Below are 23,820 nucleotides of genomic sequence, written 5' to 3' on the forward strand. Positions count from 1 at the left end.
TGACAGGACATCTGGTTTCTGTGTCTAAGTTGTCATGATCAAGGGGATGTGTTACAAGGTCAGCATTGACCAAGCAAACCTGATCCTCAATTTTCGCTTTGTTTATGTTGTGTGTTTGGTGTTTTTAGATTAATCGGTATGGATCCATCGAGGTCTCGTTTGCTGTTCGTATTTTGTGTAGGCGCTAACGATTCCTCTCGTTTGCCCTGGAGCCTTGTACGAGGTTTAGTGGGTTCCATATAGCCTTCCGACTCCTATCGCCGATCCAGCCGCAAACAGCACAAAACAGCCTCGCCCTTTTCTCCACCACGGGCTTCTCGCCACAAGGGTGATGGAGTGCTGGTAATGAAGGCACTTCCTGTGGGCGTGTCACACGGACGTCAGGTGACGAGTGTCACGTGATGCGGAAGCGATGGGGAAGCACACCGCTCGCTTCAACTGCTATCGGCTCCTGCCAATAGACTGACGCGAGTTGGAGCGGCGCTTCGCCTTTCCTTGTTTCCAAAGGTAAGATTGGGAATCAGATAGTCTCTCAGCCGCACAGCACAAAACAGCCTCGCCCTTTTCTCCACCACGGGCTTTACTAATAGTTCAGGAAAATAATGGAAGAATGCTTTGTGGGACCAAGAGGCAGTTCATGTCATCAACCGACCACTTAGTTATCCTTCACTTTAAGGATGAATGGACCCATTGGTTACATGAAAAAGGTTTAAAAGCAGATTACGGGAAAGGGAGATAGACTACTTCTAAGTATCAGCTCAATATGTTGTGCTCAGTTGTGTCAAAAGTATTACACTGGAGTTCATTTTATGGTCATTAGCTATGCGTTTAACCTCAACAGTATTTGATATTGTTTTATGCGCGCTGATAAGGTTTCCTCAAGTAGCCATCTAAAATAGGCACAAAGCTTCAGTGTACGGTCATTGCATGCAATAGTTGCCCGTAGACACCCTGTTGATCCTACACTATGCCATTAATTTGAACAAAGCATACATAATGATTTGTAAAGGTTTTCGGATTCCCATGAGAAACAGACACTTACCACCACTATATTGGCTACCTTTACCTCAGTAGTTTGAGTGGCGAACTTTTCATAAAACAGTTCCTATTAAATTGAATATGTGTCAAAATTGGGTTGCTAATGTTATGTTAAGTAGACTATGAAAATGGTAACGGTGCGTGGTATTAGTCTCCGGGCAAGTTGTTCCTTTCCATCAATGATTCAACGTCTGCTTATTTGCCAGTCAAAAACGTTGCCTCCTATTTCTACCGTGTACACTTTTTCCTCACTTACATGGTCTTACATTTTGTGAACCTTGTTCAACCTATGAAACAGGACCGGAAATTAGTGAGTGGGTAAAGCGGGTGCGAGCAGAACAGCGTCTGCAGATTACAGCAGCACGGTGCACTGTAATAAAAGGACGCTATATATGCAAGGTCTATTTTGGCCCTTTTGTGCCCATTAAGGATCTACATAATTCACTTCCTCTCATTCCAAGGTCACTTCCTGCATGAAATGGCGGACAACCTAAAAATACAAATATTTTAACAAAAAAATAACAGTTTTGGCATGGAAAATAAACTGCTAGCAAGGAACAACACCTTTTGCAAAACATTTGTTACCATTGAGCTATATGAAAGGATTAAAATACAGCCGTTTCTTCCATGTTATGTAGTAGGTAAAGTTAGGTCTATTTACCTTCATTGGTAATTGTGTCTGCAGTCTCTGCAGCCTTATCACGGAGATCTTTCACCACACGATCCATTGTGGCCTCATGCTTCATGAACAAGGGGCGGATGACTTTTGTATATAGCTTTTCAGCCCCATTGGCCGGGCTCGGGGCCATGCACCACACAAGAAAAGCACACTGGATGGGTAGGAAATACAGCACAATGGGCACATTACAACCATTAACATCGCAAACAAACTTTTTTTTGTTCAACAGCAAGTCAGAGCAAACGCAGGTTTAACTGACCCAGTGAGTCGGTACATTTTGTAAACTACTGCAGCAACTAGTGGCCCTGTTTGGCGCTGGCTATGCTCTGAGAGTTGTACAACTAGCTGCTTTCTAAGAGGCACATGTTTAGCTTCGGCATCCAGATTCTGCTTTGTTGACATTATAATTGATCAGATATGGGCAAGTGGCAAAGGTCATAGCACAAAATTGCATGCCAAGTAAATCAAGTTGCATTTTCCTTCACTTGCATTGGACGATGTGCACGTGTCACTGCATGCCATCTGCTTTCACTGTATGCAAAGCCCCCAACCATTCACCCTCCTATTAACAAAGCATCTTCCCAATGGTTGATCAGGGGCTCGGGCGGGACCTCTTCCCATCAACACCCCATCAGCAGAAATATACTGTTGCAAGAAGAGGACAACCTGGAGAAAGCAGCACGAGTGATCAGCGCCAGGAACCCCTTCAGGCAAGTGGAAGCAAGTAGTGCGACCAGAGGGTGAGTGTGGGAAACCATGCCGAGGAACATCACCAGTGGGATTCAATGGAAGGTGTCAGCAGGGACCTGTGTAAAGAATTTAGTAGTTTTGCTTCAACCAACGGTGTCACACTACAGATCACCTATTGCTTTCCACATGCTGGACTGACTGCTCCCATCTCCCCTGTTGTCTAGGTCTGGGTGCTTGCCCAGGCCCAGAATCTGGGCTGAGACCAGCATCCTTCCTCCACACCTGCTCTTGATGCTGCCTCAGCTGCGACTAGTCTCTATAGCAAGGCCGCTAATATACTAACCGGCCCGAGTTGAGGAGCAATTCATGCACACATCAAATCGATGTGTCAACGTGTATTGTGTCACAGAGGCAGGAATTGATTTGTACAAGAGAAAAAATGGCTACTACGGTGAAAAAGGTGTTTTAGATACGGAAGACACACGGAAGGGAGGAAGTCAGCAGTGCAGCTGCTTCGTGTAAGAGCACACCTAGGTAAATTGTGCTATGGCATGATAACAAACGAATAGAGTGTGACATTTGCCCAAGAGGCATCTGGCACTATTCAGGAGTAAAGCAGGCAACCCCGTACTTTAACAGAGGGAGACCAAAGGGAAGTAAAACCACCAGATAAATGACGCTTGGCATGTCTCGTGTGCTTAGCATATGATGGAAGTGTCCATTACAAGCAGTGACCATACGACGCACAATTGACAATTCTTCAGATTTCCCTTCCAACTATTGAACGTGACTGAGCACTTGTTGGGCGACACTTAACCAGTTTACCTTTCAAGTTGTAGTGGTAACTTGCAAATATCAAGTCCCCTTCCAGGGAAAGATAACCCAGAGTCCCATGCCATCACCACAGTGACCCCCCCCCTTACAAGTCCAAAGCGGTATCAGGTGATCTTATCCCCACCAATAATATCGCCATATATATCGTTGTAGGGTAAGGCCACAGCAGATATTGGTGGGGATAATTTATGGGGTTATTGGACCGGGGGTTGCGGGGGTGTCCCCCCGTAGGTTCCATGGCTCAATATCGCTGCAGAAATATGGAGATATTGTTGTATGGCGACATTTTTGCGGGGAGATTAACACATGGAACCGTCCAAAGCAAGTCTATCGCAGGATTTTAGGGAATATCATTACATCACAAATCACTATTTTTAATATAAATCACTCGTTACTGCAGTTCTGTGTGTTAATTTAATAAAAAAATAAAAAATATAAAGCAGACCATGCAGTTTGAGCACATCACAGGAGAGAGGGCTTTAACTCCGAGGTACATGACTGGGCGTATGCCCATCCCATATCCTTCTGTTCTGCCAGGGTCAAGATTGGACAGTACATTTTATTTCAGGAAAGTGAACAGTTTAGGTGTGGGCAATAGTGTGAATGTGACGCTTCACTGGGTTCACTGCCCCTGAATGGAGGCTTGCATGACCGTGGCATTAGCTACGTCGCCATACAGCACATTTGATTATTACAACCAACTGACTTCTAAAATGCATGTGCCCAGGAATTCCAAGCCGATTCACCTTTCCAGTTATCCCTTATCCTCCCAAAGCCACAGTACAGTTCTTTAGAAGTGCCACGTCAAAGGTAGGTGACCGCAAGAAGTGATCATGCAGGATTAAAAAACAAGGCCCCAACAGTTGGCATCTTACATGAAGTCAACGAAAATATATCCAGAATAGATCTGGTCCAACTAGCCTTTTTTACTTTCACTACCTGTTTTACCCTGCTCTGGCCTTTGATGGACTGGAAATAATCAGGAAAAAATGTTTTAATGGATGTTTCCTGCAATTTAAATTCCTGCATTGCAGCATGACGGACTACCACATGCATGCAGACAAATGTAGCACCAACATAAACTGGGTTACTAGGATATTCTGATGGCAATGACATTGCTGTCATTTGAAGAATCACAACCAGATAAAACGCATTGGAGAAGTGCCGTGAACAAGTGTAAGGTGAGGAAAGGGCAATGGCACCACCATTGCAAATTCTCCCCATTCAAAGCTCAAAGAGGGGTTATGAGAAATACATGTATACATTTGGCGACCAGCCCAATACATGGAGTATCACCACCAACCATAGCAATTCCAATATCAGCCGATCTCGCCTTTGCTAGTCTAAAATCCTTCAAAGGCTCGTCTTTAACAGATCTCAATCTGCCTTGACACTAAGAACGTCAGTGAGCCTCTCCAGTAGTTTGCACAGCTGTCATTCTATCAAAACAGCCACTCATGTACCCAATTTTCTGACTTCTGCTAATCACAAACTCTCCAGTGCAAATGCCACCTTGGATGTGATGGATTACACGTCTCTCCTTCGCACCATCTGACCTTCGGATCCAGAACTGCTCAACTGCGTTGCCGCCTAGCGCACCTTCTCCAACTCATAACAGCCACTCAGCTGTACACTATTCTTGATGTCACATCACAGGTTTCTGATTTTCTTGCAGCAATCCACCAGCGGGTGGCACTTCAATGTCTCATGTTCATTCCCCCCACTCCTCCCAAGTCACTTTCCACCCGGCTTCCAATGCTCCCCTTTCCTAGCAACCATCTCAATTCTCCACATCTCCCAAGGGCATGTAACCTTTTTCACAACAGCCTTCAAAACTTTACTACTGCTGCCAGGATTAGACCGACTGAGGCTTGGTCACTCATAGATCGAAAAATTAGTGTACAACTGTATAGGACTCATAATTGACACCGCAAGGATAATTGTTCCTGAGCTATATGAAAATGTACACTATCTACTAACACTCACCAGTCTGTCCTGCTTTGCTCTTGTTGCAGCATTCCCCGAACGGGGCCATATTTTTTTACTTTCAAATTTTTTTTTTGTAATTGATGCAAATGTATCTTATCATTGATGCCTCTGTTTTTGGTAAATAATTTTGCCACTCAAATGATGTCAAGCAGAGATTTGGTCAAAAGTTTATTATCATAATTTAGTTATTGCTTTGCTTTCTGGTTACTTTATTCCTTTGCTTACAGAACAGGTCTGAGACTTATGCTCTATTACTGCCTGTACCTTTTGCTTTTCCATTTTATCAGGACAATGTATTTTGGTTTTTGCTGTTTTGATAAAGAAAGCGGTGTGCAATAATAATAAAAACTGCACCTCAAAAAAAGTGGTTTCTCTTAATAACAGCACACTCGTACAATACAATTTATATTGTCTTGTCCACCCCCCAGGGGGTTCTAGATTACATCACTAGGATGACTCATTGGTGTATTGTTGCATACACCACCAATTTCAATATAATTAACTACATACAAAAGTTATAGTATGTCTCAACGTTGCTAGGCGGTTACCCCTCTCTGTGACGTAAGGATTAGCCTGCTTACCATCAGGAAAATCCACCCCCTCCTCACACCAAAACCCTCGTACTAACTCTATATTCACCTTAACTACTGTGCTAGCGTCCTGCTCCGACTTGTTCTGTACTCCTCCCACTCATACACTCTAGCAGCGTTTCTGCTCTTCTCCCACTTCCCACCTCTGCCTCCATGCTAGATGGATCGCTAGATGAAGTGGTCTTTAAATCCATCAACAGGCTTGTCCTCCCCACCAAAAGGCTAGCACCATCTCCTGCTGCTCCCCTCTGTGCAACCTATGCTCCATCACCCTCCTGACCCTCTGTTCCCTACACCCACCATGCGCATTGTCATGCTTTGGCTCATTCTCCATCCTTGCAGCTCACCACTGGAATGCTCGACCCACTCCCAACCAAAAGCACTACCATCCACTCCTTTAAATATGTAATGAAAAGCCATACCGCCAAAGCCTAGAAGAAACTAATCCCAGCTCACATCCTCCATTCTAGGACCCTGCTGTCCCTAGCTCTACACAGTGGTCGAAGTGAGCACGGGTCGTGACAGCGGCTTCCACTGCAGGGGTGGTGAAGGTCTTCCCCTTCAAGAGGTTTTCTCTTGACCACCACTGCAGCGAGAGCATGAGGGCTGGCGAGACATCTACCAGATCTTCCCATCGTCCGCTGGCCTGGCACCACTGGCTGTTGAGCCACTCTTGCATGGGACGCATGCTTGTGGGGAACCAATTAAATGCATGACGCCATCATCCCTAGCAAACGCATGGCTTTGTGTACCGTCACCTCCCTCCCGGTCGGGAGCGGTGCTCCTCTACTTTTTTAAACTATGTTTCACCATTCCTATAGTTTTATTTGAAAAAGAAACCGTTCCGGAATGGTTTCGTTTTAAAATGAAAGTATAGGAAGAAGTTGAAACGTGCACTTTCAGTGCTTTGCACTGAACGTTCCCTTAAACAGCAGGTGCAAGTGTTTGGGGATTTGTATTGTGTGGGGGAGGGGGCGTGGTGATTGGGTTTGTGGTGAGTGGGGGCAGGCAGCAGTAAACAGTTCCCCTACTTCTTTTCGTACACTTAGACCACTGGCTCTACAGCTTTAAGGCACTTGTAACCATCGATTTCGGCTGACTTCTGTCAGTTATACGTCATGTCTTGCCCCCTGGTCTATTCATTTTACATTCCCCAAAAATGTTTACTGTTCATTACCCTTTATCATGCCCTCTTATGTAAGGCACCTCTTACTTGACTGCCTTGTATACTGTTGTGCTACTGTAAAGCGTCTCCGGTAGAAACCTTGTTCCCTCAAGAAGTAAAAACATTTGTATTCCAAGGAATGGTTTATCTACTGAGAGCCTGTAGCTCACGTACCATAGGATCACCAAAAGCAGATCTGCACCCAGAGAGCGAGCCTTGGACCTTTGAGATTAGACAGATTGTTTGGTAGAAAGGAAATCTGCACACTGGTGTTTGTCATGAGGGAGGGGTCCATGATTTGACAGTTCTTACTTTCGAACAACTCAAATGATTTTTGTTTGTTGGATTTATGTAATTCACACGTCTTATGAAGGCTTGGGAAAAATGGATGTTGGTTCCTGTGCGTCATGAAACACATTACTTACCAGTAATAGTCTTCAGCGGGTCAATTTCTCAAAATGCAAGGGGTAGTGGAAGTGACATCATATGACCTTTGACACATGGTACCACAGATTGTGGCATAGCAGGTTAAAAAAAAAACATACATTTGGGAATAATAAAATAACCGCCTTGTCTGCGTTTGTAGCCCATTTTACTTACCAACCATATCTTAACTTAAGTGCTATTTAATAGACCATTATTCGGGTTATAATATGCCAGAGGTAGACCACCTGTGGCTCACGATGTTTGGAAATGCAAATCCCATGCTCTCAACAGTCAAGTCTGGCTAGGACTGAAGGGAGCTGAAGTCCAAAACAACTGGAGAACCAAAGGTTGCAGAAAACTGACCTAGCAGAACCAACATAGGCCAGAGGCAGTGTAATTAATGCCATCATATTCTAAATTAAGTATGTATAGTCATAATGCTAAATAAATTCCTGAGGTGCTGCATTAATATGCCAACTATTGCCTCCTACGTGCAAGTACCACCATTTTATGGCAGTTAAAGTAATCCATGCCTGGTATACAGAAATGGATAAAACACAAGCAATACTATTTAAACTAAAGCGGGAACAATAACACAAAATTGGTTAAACAGTCAAAATCATGTACCTGTACCTTAGAAGTATAATGTTATACCTACAAAGCTCTTTAAATCCTGCCCCTACTCAACAAGCACTGGAATCAGGGTGCCAGTGGGACAGGTTCAAAGAGAAGTACCTGTGACGGAGTAAAGACAGTTACAAATCCATGCAAGGAAGATTCGGCCAAAAGCCAATAGATAATTTTCTTGAGATAATGACATGCAGTAGTCAATGAAAGGGTTTCCCACAATGGAACAGTGCAACTTCAACTCCTATGTATTCCATTCCAGTGAGAGGTAACCAAGAAGTAATCGTAGACCAGAACCACCCACGGTTAGACAAGGGTCATTTGCAAGGATGGGGCTTTACGACCATTGAATCTTTATGGGAACATAGGGGATTCAAGAATGGTATGTCTTGGGCCACAAATGGTTGCAAGAGGTCCAGAGGTTGTGGGTGCAGCTTTTTTTGGTATCTGTATTGGATCTAGCTAGAGGTGGCTCCAGTCTCTTGCAGGATAATCAGTGGCCCACCAGCTGGAAATGTCCGATGGACAACTTCAACTCCCCAAAACACTGGAAGACGACAGGATGTCATGCACAGGGTCAGGCATGCTCCAGGACATCAGAATGTTGAATAGGCCTCGGGAAGATCCCTCTTCAAGGTGGAAAGCGGCAGCAGAGGACCCTGCGAAAATAGCGTTACAGTAGTCGATCCTTGAGAGGATCAGGGCTCTGGCCAGTGTGATGCAGTTCTCCATAGTTAAGAGAGGTCTGAAAGCGGTGATAAGTTTAGCCGTATATGCAGAGGCTGAGGTGATGGCATTGACTTGTAGGGAGAGAGTTAGTGCCGAGTCCAGGTATGCCCCTCGTCTTTGCTACCGTGATACTGTTACCATTGATGTCAACTGATTTTTAAGTGGGTGGGAGGTTCTTAAGCCTAGAAGGGCTGCCTACGAACAGAATCTGTGTTTTATCGTCATTAAAACAGAGTTTGTGTTGAGCCATACAGGCTTGGATAGCGAGGTAGATGGCGTTAAAGGTTTTGTAGTCTTTGTCGTATTCACCCGTGATTGATAGGAGTTATTTGGGTATCTTCCGCATAACTTGTGTATGTCACACCCAATTTGTCGAGCCTGTCAAACAGCGGTTTTGTGAGCGCATTGTACAAAGTAGGGGAGACGCAAGATCCTTGTAGGTCTCTGCATGTGACTGGGCTAGGGGGGTGCTGCCGCCGAGGGGGAGAAGACTCATTGATCGATTCGAGAGTAATGATTCAATCCAGCTTATGGAGTCGTTAGGGAAGTGGGCATTGCTAGCTAGATGGCGACACAAGATGTTGTGATTCACTAAATCAAAGGCTGCCGAAAGGTCCAGTAAGAGGAGGATGGCTAGGTCACCTCTGTCTGATTTGATCCATTTGGATTTTAAGATTCAAGAGGGCTCGGTGTCATGGCCAGGTCTGAATCCTGATTGGCAGAGGCTAGAAGATTATGCGTTTCGAGATAGTTCTGGATTTGTACATAGGCTACTCTAATATTGTTAGTAAGAAGGGAACTGTGGGCATGGGCCAGTAGTTGGTTAGCACATTCGGGTCCAGTGTGGGTTTCTTAAGTAGAGGAAGTACCCACGTTTGCTTCAGATTTTCTGGTACTTAGTTGGAGGCAAAGGAGTTGTTAATTAATGATGTGATAAAACGGGGCTAGGTTGCTTGCGCATTCTCTGATCAGCGTGGGAGGGCAGATGTCTCCTCCTTGACATTTTGAAGGTTTTAGGCCCTTTATGATTTTAATGGTCTCATCTATGGTAATAAGTGAGAATTCAAACCTCTGGTGTGTTTTCGGAGGGTTGTATTCTGCGGTAGTAGGTTGGGCGGGTGAGGCGAGCTTCAGTTTTTTTAAGTTCAGTTTGCGTTGTAGGTATGCAATTTTGTACACAAGTGCTTTTTGTATGCTTTCGCACCAGGCTTTGTCCTGAATACAATGGTTGGGAGTCAGAGAAGGTGATTCGAGTTCCTGTAGGATAGAAAATAACTCTTTGATGCCGGAGTTGGCATTCTCGACATGCGTGTTGTATGCATTGCTCTTGGCTTGGAGGGTGGCTTCTTTATATTCTGTAGCTAGGGTGGTGTGGTGAACTGAAGTTTGATGCTGTGGCTCAGGTTTTTTTTCCCCAGTTACTTACTACATTTCTTTTTCTATCACGCAAGTCTTTAAGCTCAGAGCTAAACCAATGTTTGATGTGAGCTTTGGAATTAGCTTTGCGGGTGCCAAGGTGGGCCACTTCATTAATAGCGGCCTCCATGGTCTTGTTATAGGTATCTACCATGGATGTAGGGTTAGTGGCCTTTTCAGTGTGTGCTGTGAGCGTTGAAAGCAAGGGAAGCATGTTAGCCGGCGTGATGTTACGGTGATTGCGAGCTTGGGTTGCAGGTGCAAGGATAGTGGTAAACTCGATTGTGTGGACGTGTTGATGGAGAACAGTATTGTGTGGTGGTCCGACCACAGGCATCGGTCATTGTTAGAAATATTGGTGATACAGTTGTGATCGGCCAGTCAGGCCAGCATGCGGCCTTTGGCATGAGTTGGGCCTGCGGTGCGAAGAGTGAATCCTGGTGCTTCTATGGTGTTAGCCAGAGCTGTGGCTTGAGTGTCGGTGCTGGCGTAGAGACCCAAGTTAAAGTCCCCTAGGATGAGAACCTTGGAAAGTTTGAGGTCTGTGGTTAGTAGTGCGGCTATGTCGTCTTCAAAGGAGGAAGTGGGGCCCAGAGGCCTGTAGATGAGGTGGATTAAGAGGGATGCTGTGGCAGATAGCGTTATTTTAGCAGTCAACGTTTCTCCAGATGGGAAGGCTTGGTTTGGTATTTCTCTTATGCTTAGATTCGTTTTGGAGATGAAGGCGACTGCCTCCCTTTGAGATGGTTCTAGCTTTTTTGATGGAATATTCATCTGGGAAGGTAAGTGCAAGGGACGGGCTGGGCCAGCTGCCGGATGTAGCCAGGTTTCCATAATGGCGATGAAATCTAGATCATTGGTGGTAATTAGGTCTGAGATGTCCAGGGCATGCGCAGGGAGGGATCTGGCGTTGAGGACTCCCTTGATGGCAGGGAGCGTATCTTTCTCTTTAGACCCGTTAGGTGGGCTGTTTACTTTAGATATAATGGGTTTCCTGGTGGTCATTGTTGGTTAAGTTTTCAGAAGTTGAGTATTGCTGAGTGGTTGCACCCGATACAGTGGAATTGGTTGTGGTAGCTTTGGCGCAGGTGTGGCAACGAGGGGGATTGTTTTCCTTAGACGGGTGCGTGTTCCTAGGGTAAGGAAGGGTTTTTATCTGGTCACTGAGTCTTTATTTCTCAGTGAGGTGGTGGGGGTCGTAGTTGCTCTGATTGGTGATAAGTTGTGGTGCCGGAGTTGCAGTGGGTGGGGGGTTGGGGGGGGGGGGGTGTTGAGGGATTGTGTTGAACTAGGTTATGCATTTCCAGATGGGGAGAATTCACTGAGCTTTTATGCTAGGGGGTAGTGAGTGTTCAATATTGCCCAAGGCAGTAGATTTGGAGGCAAGGCTGGCCGGGTATGCACTGGGAGCAGTTACTGGCAAAGGCAAGTGGGCCAGAACATAGCTTGCAGCATGGAATAAGTAACACCTATGGCAATATATTTCAGGAAGTGTTAAACTGGGCAGCATAGACTATATAGCCTCTGTGGCAGTATGTTAACATTGTAAAATCTGTGTGCAGTGTAGTATATGAGTCACTTATGGCACTATATATCAGGCAGTGTTAAACAGCGTACACAGAGACCCGTTGTGCACAGAGGCAAGTGGGCTGGTACGTGGCACCATTTCTCTGAGATATGTCTGATGCACCAGCTGCGCGATGCCAGAGTCCGTTGATAGCACAAAGTGGTGTTCAGGGGCTGGGGTGGTGGGTGTGCTAAGCGTGGTGGTGGTGGGCACTTGTTCACGAGTTAAGAGCTCTCCAGGTGAGCCGTAATATGGTCACGCTTTTGCCAAGGGGTGGAGTGGCGTGAGATAGGAAGCGAGGATGGCGATGACGCAGCCTCAGTCCGCTGACTACTTCGCATGCACAGACGAGGCGGTAGGGGTGATAAGGTCAATAATCGCTACGTGCTGCAAGTTAGTTAGGATGTAGTTGGTATGCGCTTTCCTGGAAATTTGGGGGTCCAAGATTAAAAGAAAGCAGGTGCATTAACTGTTGCACAACGGTTCCACGGTCTGCTCGCCTCCGACAGGCTCGGGACAGGGCCTTTTACAGCAGGCCTTCGACGTGGGCCAGCTTCCACCTGCTGGCAGACACCTTTTAGTTAAGATAGTAGTGTCACGACTTGTTGCTTAGTAACCATGTAAACGGTGGTGACAAAGGGAGTGGGGGACCCCCGAGCGAGTGCGGCGACCTTCTTAATTAAGGCAAGATGAGAGCAAAAATGTGTAAAAAGTTTGTTCCTCCACAGAGTCGGTGCTGCACGTGGCCGAAAAGGCACAAGATTTCCTAGTGCAGAGCAGAATGGTGAGAAGGGCTGCTTTGGGCGCGGGATGGCCAGGGTGCAGTGGAAATCCCACAAGGGTTGCAGGGGGGCTTGTGAGCTTTTTCCATACAGTGAAGTCAACCTCAGCAGGGACAGCTCCGGCGGCTGCAAGGAGTTGGGGCTCCAGCCCTTGCAGCAGTCATTGTTGCGCCTTATTTTGCCCACCCCTCTGGTGGCAGATACGCGCTTCGCTGCCCTTGACATTCTCTGTTGCACTGGGCAGGTTGATAATTCCGCTCATAGCCCTCAGAGTAATATCCGGGCCTACCATAGTTCTTGTTGCCTTTGGAGGCTAAGAATATTGCATTGCCCGAGGCTTCTCAAAAGAACCTCCTGCTTTGAAGGGCTGTGAGAGCTAGCGGTGTCCAAATCAGCCTTCATGGCTTTAAAGGCCTCATCAATTTTGTCCCCAAACAGATTTTCCCCTTCACATGGCATATAGATGACTGCGTTGCTCTTCTGGGCGAAAATCTGTGCAAAGTAGCCATGCCTGGCATCTAAGGACTACACCATTGCTGATCAACTTGAACCCTGTTTCAGCAATGTCTACAGCGATGTTGATGCTGTGATTCGAGGTTTCCTCTCCTTCGAACACCAGCATCATGGCTTCGTTTCTCTGCTGTTCAAGCAAGTGGTCCAATAAAGGAGACAGGCGGTGCCACATCTCCCGATCATATAGTGCAACAATAGCCAGGGCATTGGCTGCTTTAACATTTGTCGCCCCAATGATGAGAACCTTCCAAAGGCATCCATTTTCAGGTTTTCGTTGTCTGGCGGAGTGGCACACTTGCGTTGTGTTCGAGCCTTGCGGCTTGCAGACAGACAACTGATTCTGGAGCAGGTTGCGAAGTAAGGCATTTCGGTCTAATTTCTGGACCCATAAACTTCTCCAACCTTCCTTTAACTCCCAGCTCCGTAAAAGGATGTTTCAAAGTATGGAGGCCCTCCTGCCACACATGATCCAAAATGGGTATGGAAAGGCAGGCCTTCTTGCGTTTACCCATATGGTCGAAGAGGAAACAATCTTTCTTCTCCTCATCTGGAATTAGATCAAACTCCTGGCATGCCTTAGACATCATGCCTTAGACATCATGGAGTGAAAAGCCCGGATATTGTCCAGAGTCGAAGGCTGAGCCGGGCTACCCGGTGCATCTTGATCAGGATCTGTGTCCCGCATGTCAGCTCTGTGGAAACGAGGAGGCAGTGGAACTTATATCCCTCGGATCAGTGCCCTGGTCAGTGTCAATCAATTCCCTTCTTCTTGGTCTCTCCTACGTGGACTGAATGCACGTGGAGGTCTAGGAGGAGTTTGCATCCAAGGGAGGGTGCACTGGTATCTACAGTGATAGGTTGGAACCCTTTGCTGAGGGCTAACGTGAGGTTCTCCAGGAGGTTGAATTGCTTGTGCAAGCGGAAGCCTGGCGTCAAGCTGACCTAACTGACTGCAGCCTAGTAAGGACCTGCAGGGAAAGCGAGTTTATAAGGGGTTATTGTGTCTGCATACCACCTATTCCTGCAGATGCTGATGGCAGAGTAGGGGTTTGAGACCTTAGAGGTGTGTTTTCCTCTCTAGATGGACCCTGGAGGAGGATCTGAAGTTCCTTCTTCAGGATCGGATTCAAAAAACACCTCAGACTTAATCTCTTGCTGCAGAATGTCTTCTGGCATAACTGGGTACGCAATAGGGGACATACCCAGGGGAGCCTGGTCACGCTGCATCGTGGTCCCAGTTGGGGTTTTTAAAATACCCTTAGGGGACAAAATATTGGCTTCTTTCGGTAATTCTGAAATCTGACATGGTGGTTGCTGATGATGGGTGCAAACTCTTCTCCCTTGGTTTGTTAGGCGACTTCGTCAACGGATCCTTGGAAGAATGTTTGGACCCTGAATGGGACTTTTCACAACTAAGTGGTGGTTTCTTTACAGGTAAAGATTATTTGGCTTCATCGTGCCCAGAGGATGATTTTTGCCTCACCTGTTTTTGCTTTTTTGCCACCGGCTCCTCAGATCTGGACCTTTGTCTTGACAGTGACCTCCTGTCGGAGGGAGTGGTTGCTCTCCCACTCCGTGATGAGCCAACCTCAGACGCCGGATAGGCTCCTTCATTGAGCCAGCAGACAAGGCGTCCGTTCCTGTCCTCAAGGGGCTTTTGAGAGAAACCCTGGCAGATGTCACAGCTGTCAGCGGAATGGTTCGGGTATAGGCAGTTAAAACATTCAGTGTGCTGGCCCCCTCGTAAACGTTTTAGGCCGCAGGTGTCGCATGCCCTAAATAAGGACTTTTTAGGTCCTAAAGTTGGCATGGTTGGAGCTGGAAACAAATGTATTTCGATGTTGGTTGTACCGGAAGATGAAATTTGAAGAAAGTTAATTGTCGAAGAAACACAATTTTCTATCAGGAGAGAAACAAGGAATCCCAACAGCTCGGAAGACTGTTGAAATCTGAGGGGAAGCTGCTGGGGCTGGAGCTATACACTCGACTTCCCATTGCCAAAACCACCTACGACAACGATGGGACACTCAAGGTGTCATGTTTTTGCATAGGAAAATTACTAAGTCGAAGTAAACAGGGTTTCCCAGCCTGACGGGGAATATTCACAGCATGTGAATACATGAAAAATTCAATTTTGAAGAAATTGTAAATGCACTTGGGAGGGTACATACATGGATGCTTGCTACCAACCTGAGCCCAAGGTCGCCCCAAAACACACTGAACCTTTCAGCAATATTCATCTCCCATGTATCTTGTCATTTTAATTATCAACCTGGTGCTCCTAACCATGGAGCTACGCATAGAGGTAAATCACAATATAGAATTGGAAAAAAAATGATATTTTAATGTCCAATAATTACATAAGAATTCAGCCGACATGTTTCGACCTCCGCAAGGTCGACATCAGGGCCATAGACATAATAGAACATTATTTTTATGCCAATCACAATCTTTTTTTTAACTTTATTTTTTTATAAATTTTCTTAAATGAACAACATACAACCATCACATTATACTAACCAACCCCCAAATTCCCCCCCCCCCCCCCTTGACACACCATAGCTTGACATTGATCACCAATTCTGTGGGTATAGTCTACGTGGGTAATTATTGTCCTTATTACCTCTGATCAGTCTTCACTGTCCTCCAGGAACGCCCGTCCATGGAACGACTGCCAGCGCTCAACCCCAGGCCTACCCGCCTAAGTCTTTTATCCAGTGCCGCCACCCAGGTCTCAGCAGCATCAATTGCAGGTTGTTTGAGCAAATAATATGTATCCGCATCCCACATACCCGTATCACAACACTGTTGCCTATTCATCTAACCCCATCCATTCTCCAGATCATTACAATACATGAAGTCATCCTTCCATTGTGAAATTTTTGGGGCACTTCCCTTCCCCCACAGCATGGCCACACTCTGCTTAGCCAATATGAGGAGCAGGGCCACCAATTTCCGCGTTCCTCTAGGAACCTCTTTGGTATAGCCCAACAATCCCATCATTGGATCCGGGCTCACTTTTTGGCCCATGATCCCACCAATCGTTTCAAACACTCCCTCCCAGAACTGTCGTATGTTCGGACAAACCCAAGCAACGTGAAGGAAATCAGCCATCTCCCAGAGGCATCCAATACATCTCCCCGTAGCACCCGAGAAGAATTCCATTAATCTAGCAGGTGTGTAGTAAAATTGGTGGATATATTTGAAATGAATCAGTTTGTACCCAGAATTGATGACTCCCTTACTAACACCTTCACAGCAGTACTTCCATGCATCCTCCGAGATCTCCCTTCCCAATGACCGCTCCCATTTTCCCCGAGGGTCGATTCTCCTGTGCCTCTGGTCTGAATGAACAGAGTACAACCCCGTGGTTAAACGCCTTCCCACCAGGACCTCAAGCATCTTATCCAAAATGGGGGATATCGGCGGCTGGTCCGGAAAGGTACTAAACACCAGTGGGAGACTCACCTTATGCCTAAAGAATAGGAATAGATCCAGGGCCGAGTGTCCCCCTCCCCTGCAATTCCTCCAACGACACAAACCTTCCCCCAGGGAACAGATCGCCAAAGCATGTAATACCTAGTTTTTTCGTCATATCTACAAATCTTTTTTCACTAGTCAGGGGTATTCCTGGCGTGTATATAACCAGGAGCTGGGGTGAATATAGAACCTCGCCTTTCATTTTCTTTTCTAATTTAGTCCAGGCCTTACACGTTACTTCCACCAGGTTCCTTGGAGAATGTACCCGACTCGGGGCTAACAGGATGACCGACCTAAACAGATTAGGCGCGGTTACCGCTCTTTCTACCTCTATAATGGCGCCCATCAAGTTGTAAACTGTGCCAATATACCAAAACCCTGCTTGAGCTACCTCATAGTACGTCTCAAACTCTGGCAGCGCCAGACCACCTTTTGACACCGGGGCCACCAACTTATCCCACGAGACTCTGGCCGGTTTATCTGCCCATATGAATTGAATTATTGCAGCTTTCAAACTACGAAAGTACTCCCCCAGGACCGCCACTGGGGCATTCAGAAAGACAAAGGAACCTTGGAAGAAGCGTCATCTTTACCACGGACACCCACCCGTATAGATTCAGTGGGAGCCTCTTCCATCTGCCCAAAGCTTCCTTAGCCCTGACCAAAGTTTTAAGATACTTATTCTGGTACACCACCCGCAGATCCCTCGCGATAGAGATGCCCAGGTAATTTGTGGAGGTCATGTGCCATTGAAAACCCCATGTGTCCTGGAAGTGGGACGTGGCTTCAGTTGGTGGGAACAAGACTGATTTAGATTTATTCACCTGCAGCCCGGACACCTCCCCAAATCTCTGAACCTCCCTCCTCACTGGATCCAAATTCACCCCCGGATCTTTAATGACCAATACCATGTAATCAGCATACAGTGAAATTATTAATTTGTGGTTATACAATTGAATCCCCCTGTGCAGATGGACGTCCCTAATCCTTTCCGCCAATGCCTCTGTCACCAAAGCAAAAAGTAGGGGCGACAATTGACATCCCTGTTTTGTACCCCTCTCTAGAGGGATAGGAGACGTTGACCATTCACTCACACACTCGCTGTCCGTTGTGTTTACAATAATTTCACCATGTTTATATAGTGGGCCCACATTCCCATACGACGAAGGAAAGAACATAAACGGCCAATTAACAGAATCAAACGCCTTAGTGGCTTCCGATAGTAGTTCAGCCACTATCGAGTCCCCAGGGGGCACTGCTGCCATTAACCCGAACATTCTCCTGAGGCCATATGAGGTAGAGCGGCCCGGGACAAATCCTGCCTGGTCCGCTAATACCATCTCCGGCATAAAGGACGCCAGCACTGAGGCCAAAATCTTCGCTAGAATCTTATTGTCCATATTAATTAATGAAATAGGGCGATAGGACAAGCATTCACTATCTGGTTTATCAGGTTTCAACAGAACTACTACCATTGCCTCCCGCAACGAATCCGGTAGGATTCCCTTTTCCACACTGTGTCGATACATCTCTAGCAAGGCAGGAACCAGAGAGTCCGCAAAACATTTATAAAATTCGATGTGAACCCATCGGGCCCCAGCGATTTCCTAGACGGTAGAGATTTAATCGCACTTAATACCTCCTCTAGCGATAATGGGCGATTCAAAAGTTCCCTCTGAGCCTCCGTGCACCAATGTAGCGCAACCCTATCTAAATAATCCTTAATGTCCCCAAGGGATGCCTGCAGACTCGAAGAGTACAAGCGACTATAGAACTGGAAGAACTGCTGGACTGTGTCCTCAAATTTGTTATTCCCCGGCTCATCTGCAATCACCTGGATTCTTCCCGTAAAACTATCAATCTTTGTCGCCTTCGCAAGAGTGCGACCGGGTTTATTGCCTTCCCCATATTGCCGCAGATTAGTCGCACGTCCCAGAAATTTAACTTCCCTTAGCACCAGCATTTGGAACTCCTGTCGGTGCTTAAGGATCTCAGCTCAAGTTTGGTCAGAAGGCGCCGGATTGGCCGCCTGCAAGATAGCTTCCTTAGCCGCCAGTTCCTTCCTAATTAATTTAAGAATACCAGCCTCCTGGGATATGCATTCACCCCTTATCACACACTTCAAGCTCTCCCAGAGTATCCCTGGAGACTGCACTGAGCCCACATTTAACTCGAGGAAGGTGTTAATCGCAGCTTGCAATCCATCCCTAAATACCGTATCCGAGAGGCATCACTCTTGAATCGCCACGAGAACTCCCTGCTAGCATGCCCTTCTACTCCCAGGTCAAGAAGCACAGGCGCATGGTCCGAGAGTGAGAGCAAGGATCTCAACTCCCCCTAACCCCACCCAGCAAGGACTGCGAGATAAGAAAAAAGTCCAACCTTGAGGCCGACCCATGAGTATCGGAGTCACATATGCATTGCCTTGCCCCGGGTGTCTCACTCTCCACACGCCGGCGCCTTCCCACATGAATGCCAACTCCCGCAAACGGATCATCCCTCTGTTCCTGCCTCCCTGCAGGCCCCTAGATCTATCTAATTCAGGCTGCATCACAGTGTTGAAATCTCCCGCCCAGATCACCTCCCCAGTTGATAGACCTCCAAGCTGCCGATCTATCCAGTCAAGGATCTCCACCGCATCGTTATTGGGCCCATAGTAATTAATGTGTACAACTTCCCTTGTATGGTGCCCCTGCCCCCCCCTCATCCTTTATCACCGTGATCTGATGGAACCCGACCCCATGGTGAATCAATGTGCAAACCCCCCGGGCATATGTGGAGTAGGACGAGAAATACCTATGGCAACCCCAGGTTTTCCTGAAGACAGATTCATTGTCCTTAGTTAAGTGTGTCTCCTGCAGAAATGCTATTTCGACCTTATGCCTCTGCATATAGAGCAGTATCTTACTGCGTTTTATGGGGCACTTCAATCCTCGGATATTCCACATACAGAATTTACATCTGGACGGTAATCATACAGCCTGCAAATCGGCCCGACTTCCCGAGTCGAAGCAACAGAGCGTCCCTAGAAGGGCCCAAGTCAAATGTGTCAAGCCCATTCAACCCCCCACCAACAACAACCCCAACTTGTCAGTGAACATATGTCCCCCACCCTCCAGTAGAACCCCCCCCAACCTCCAGACTGGAGATGGAGTGCCAGACCACCAGGTAGTTTCCGCCCATCAACCCCTCCCCAACTTGTCGATGTCGTCCCACCCTCCCAGCCCCCCCTGCCCATCCCACATGACCCTCCCGCCCCCGAGTAACCCAACCACTCGCCCCCCCCAACCCCCATGTGCCAATGGCATGCTTGCAACCTGCTTTTGCAACGGGAGCGGCTGCGAACCCGACCCTCCAGCATACCGCTCCAAGTATAGCAAATCCCGCTCAGATGAGTGAAACCAAATGCAGCAGTGAACTTATCATTGAAACAACGGAACACACTCATTCCCACGCTGTTCGGAGGCCCCCGGTAACATGTCAAGAAGGGATGCAGCTTCCTCCGGAGACTGAAAATATAAAGACTGACCATTATGTTCAACCTGGAGCTTAGCCAGGAATAACATGGCGTATTTCATATTCCCGTCACGCATCTGTTTTTTCATATTAAAAAATGTTCTCCTGGCCGCTTGCACCTTATCCGAGAAGTCAGGAAAAAATTTGATGGTATCCCCCTTGTATGTGACAACACCCTTTTCTCGCGCTTTCCTAAGCGCAGTGTCCCTGTCCCTATAGTTCAATAGACGAGCAATCAGTGGCCTAGGTGGTGCTCCCGGAATCGGTTTTCTCCCGCTAGGAACTCTATGCGCTCTCTCCCTTTGGACCCCAGTGCCTCGAACAGTATGTTTTCAACCAAAGATTCCATGTCCTTCTGGTCAGTCGATTCAGCCCGGCCCACTATCCTTATATTATTCCTTCTTGACCTCGATTAGTTTTACTCCTGCTTCTCCTCGAGTTCTTTCAGGGCCTTCTTTACCACAGACATTTCGCCCGAAACCGAGGCCGTCACATCTTCGACACCGGACAGGCAACCCTCCGCTTCATTCAGTCTCTCCCTGTGCTTGTCCAGACTGACCTGCATGTGATCCACCTTGCAGGTCAGGGTATTGAGCTTTCCATCTAGAGACTGTATCCCCCCGACTGCAACTGCGTGAGCATGGCCTTGATGTCTTGAAAGGCGGTGGCAGGGTCAGGGCCTGTCCCCGAGGCATTTGTCGCAGAAAGATCCTCCATCATTGCGCAGTTCTTAGCTGGGGTGGACATCTCAAAATGCAACTTCGATTGCTGTTTGCCCCCCCCCCCCCCCCCCTTACTGGATTTTGAAATGCTGCATAACCGGGGCAGGCCTCGGGCGGACGCCGGCCCAGCGCAAACTATTTATGAGTCCAAGTGCCTGTGGTTTTACGAGGATTCCCCCTGAGCTTCTCTGACCCAGGGATCCGTCCCCACTCCACGTGCCAGGGCCCACATGCCTTCGCAGGCTGACCATGATTGGAGCCCCCACCAGGGGACCAGATCCGTTCCCAGATCGGAGTGCAGATGCCACCTCCCCAACCGCACCAGGACAGGATCACAGGAGCAATGTCTTAGGTTCCCTGCCCTTGTGTTTCCCCCTAGCACAGGTAGCACCACCAGAGGGGGCGGTTTCTGCAGACTCAATGGCCCTTGGGTGCAGCTCAGTGTCTCTATTCACGTATATCACAGGTGTTCAGGGAGTCTTCCCATGAAGCCACTCAACTTCCAGGCCCTAGTACCTGTGGGAGGGGGGGGGTGGGCTCAGCAGCTACACCACCCCACCCAAGCTCGTAGTTCTTCGCCAGCACTCTGTTGGTCCAACGGTTCAAAGTGCACGCACTCAATGAAGTATTTTTTTTTTTATTTAAATTAATTTTATTATTTTGGGCCCCACAACCCAAAGTCAGCAGATGTGCCCCGCTTTCAGGCCTGCGCTATGATCCCCACCCCGAGACCCAGCGAGGCACCACAGGGCCAGTCGCCCCGACAGCCGTCCAGCTGCTCCACGGAGGTGCGTGGGAGCCAACCAATGCCTCCGCAGCCACAACTCCTCCTTCCTGGCCAGGTGTCCTGAGGGGGGGGGGGCAAGGACTCACCCCACTCCGTTGCAGTCGGCGGCAGCCCCGCTCCTCACACGGTGCTCGCCTGCTCTGCCTCACCAAGTCACAGCACACAGCTGGACTCGCCAGGCCGGGGTACACCTCCCTGGACCCGCCTGGGCCACACCGACACTTCGCTCCTTCGACCCTGCGCGAGGGACAAACACAGGCAGTACGCCGCACCCACTCCTCGCAAGGCTGCCCCTCCTCCACACCACGCTGCAGAGTCGGCCTGCGGTCACGGCGCGATTCCAGGAATTATGGTGCCGTTTCACTCCAGCTTTCTAGTTTTGGGGGCATGGCGTTATTAAATATAGATCACCGCCGTCCGTGCATAGATTTAGAGCAGGAGTTTACCGGATAACCTGCTGGATAGTGTCGGGTGCTGGAGAGCTTTACGGACCTACGCCCATCTCTAGCGCCCCCCCCCACCCCGCCAATCACATAATCTTAGTTTTCAACATATTAAATATGGATGCCCAATTACCAATTTGAAACAACCAAAATGTTTTTTGAATCCACATTATGAAAAACCAGGTTAACATTTGTGAACACAATATGTATCCATTGCACAGACATATGAAATTAACACCAACAAATCAGTCAGTGTCATAATTGTGAACACAAAAAAACATTCCAAAATTGGTAATAATGAAACACACCTCAAAGGAATAAACCAGGAAGGCAAAATGAACAATGGAAAAAAGACAAATATATTAGAATCAAGTCCATATTAATCAAAAATCATAATTCATATAAGCTTATCGCTTCTTAAGTGCAAGTTCAGTGGTGCCACAATTTAACCAGACACCCATCATGCCACAATGGTGTCTTCTACTGTGCCAGCATATGCACCCAGTCTTCAAAAACTTGTTCCAATCTGCTGCTTTGTTAAATATCTGCAGTTTAGTCAGTGGCCATTCCATTTTTGATATTGCCTTACAATTTTTTTTTTTAGCATAGTGTATTCTCAAATGCACTTAAACTGGCCTGCTCCAAGGGCTGACCTATCGGTCAAATCGTACAGAAATTGAAGATCACTGGTGCGAGTGCCCCCCCACTCATCAAAATTGTAGTGCAACGTTACTTCTTAAAATAGTGCCTAGGTGAATGAATATGCACTATTCAAATCACGGTGTACAAGAGCACTGGTTTCCTCTCCAAGCAGAATTTGCCACCTTCAATATTCACTCTGAGTCTGTAATCGCTAATGGGAGTAGAAGGGAAACCACCCAGTGTGCCGTAGATTAGACTCGAGCTAGTCCCATCGGGTCAGCAAAATAAAAAAGACTGATATCTCGATTCTTATAATTGAGTCAATAAAGTTTACCAGATTACCATCAATGTTTCACCAAAAAAAAGGTCTGTAAGCTGTTGACCTGAAATTCCTTCAGTCAATCCTTCTAGTTAAGATACTAATTCGAACAACCCCTATGGGAAGGATATGAATTTCAGAGGGACAGAATTGAAGATGGGGGGGGGGGGGGGGGCTTATGTTAAAAAGGCAAAGTTGCAAACAGAGAAAAAATCCCTAAACAACTTACTGTTCAAAGTGTGTGTATTAGGCACACGTTCCGAACATTCCGAACACAGGAGCTCAAGTTCTCCCACAGCATTTGAATCCCAAATGCCATTAGTGAAGCTTGAGGACGTTGCATACAATTATTGCCATTCATTATGCTAATTGCAATCACATTACACAGAAAACATGCAAGAATAGAAAGTAATTCACAAACCATTGTTTCTAGCAACCTCAAACGGAACGTAATTAAGTTTCACATATACAGAGCGACGTGTTAACTACTAGCATCAAGAGTACTGGTCATATTAACAAGAAAGTAAAGATATTGTTGTAAAACCTTACCACAGGCATCTACTCACGCAGCAATAACAGTTATAACCCATTGGGAGAGAATGGCTTAACATGCACCAAGTAACGCTACTCGGATAGAGGCTATAATACTGAACTAATAGACAAGACAATAAAGAGGATTAAATACTCAGAGGAAAGATATGTTAAAGTCAAAGATTAGAAAAACAAGCAATAAAGGAGTAATAATGATTACCCACTGTTCAACAGGAGGTTATCTGGTATATAAAATCTTGAAAAAACACTGGCAGATTTTAACTTCAGATGAGGATTTGCATGAATATTCACAAGAGTGTCCCAGGTTTGTGTAC

General features: G+C 47.0%; 1 protein-coding gene across 2 annotated transcripts in view; it reads right to left on the reverse strand.

Moving 5' to 3' along the window:
• REEP5 (receptor accessory protein 5) overlaps positions 1 to 23,820 on the reverse strand; it is a 264,547-nt gene that overhangs the window by 49,609 nt on the left and 191,118 nt on the right. For both annotated transcript variants that reach the window (XM_069625504.1, XM_069625505.1), the window contains exon 4: positions 1,700 to 1,868. In XM_069625504.1, the coding sequence (XP_069481605.1) occupies positions 1,700 to 1,868 (169 nt within the window). The remainder of the gene's footprint in view (positions 1 to 1,699; positions 1,869 to 23,820) is intronic.

Source organism: Ambystoma mexicanum, chromosome 6p (genome assembly GCF_040938575.1).
Source record: "Ambystoma mexicanum isolate Mex_15411 chromosome 6p, UKY_AmexF1_1, whole genome shotgun sequence".
Taxonomy (NCBI): domain Eukaryota; kingdom Metazoa; phylum Chordata; class Amphibia; order Caudata; family Ambystomatidae; genus Ambystoma; species Ambystoma mexicanum.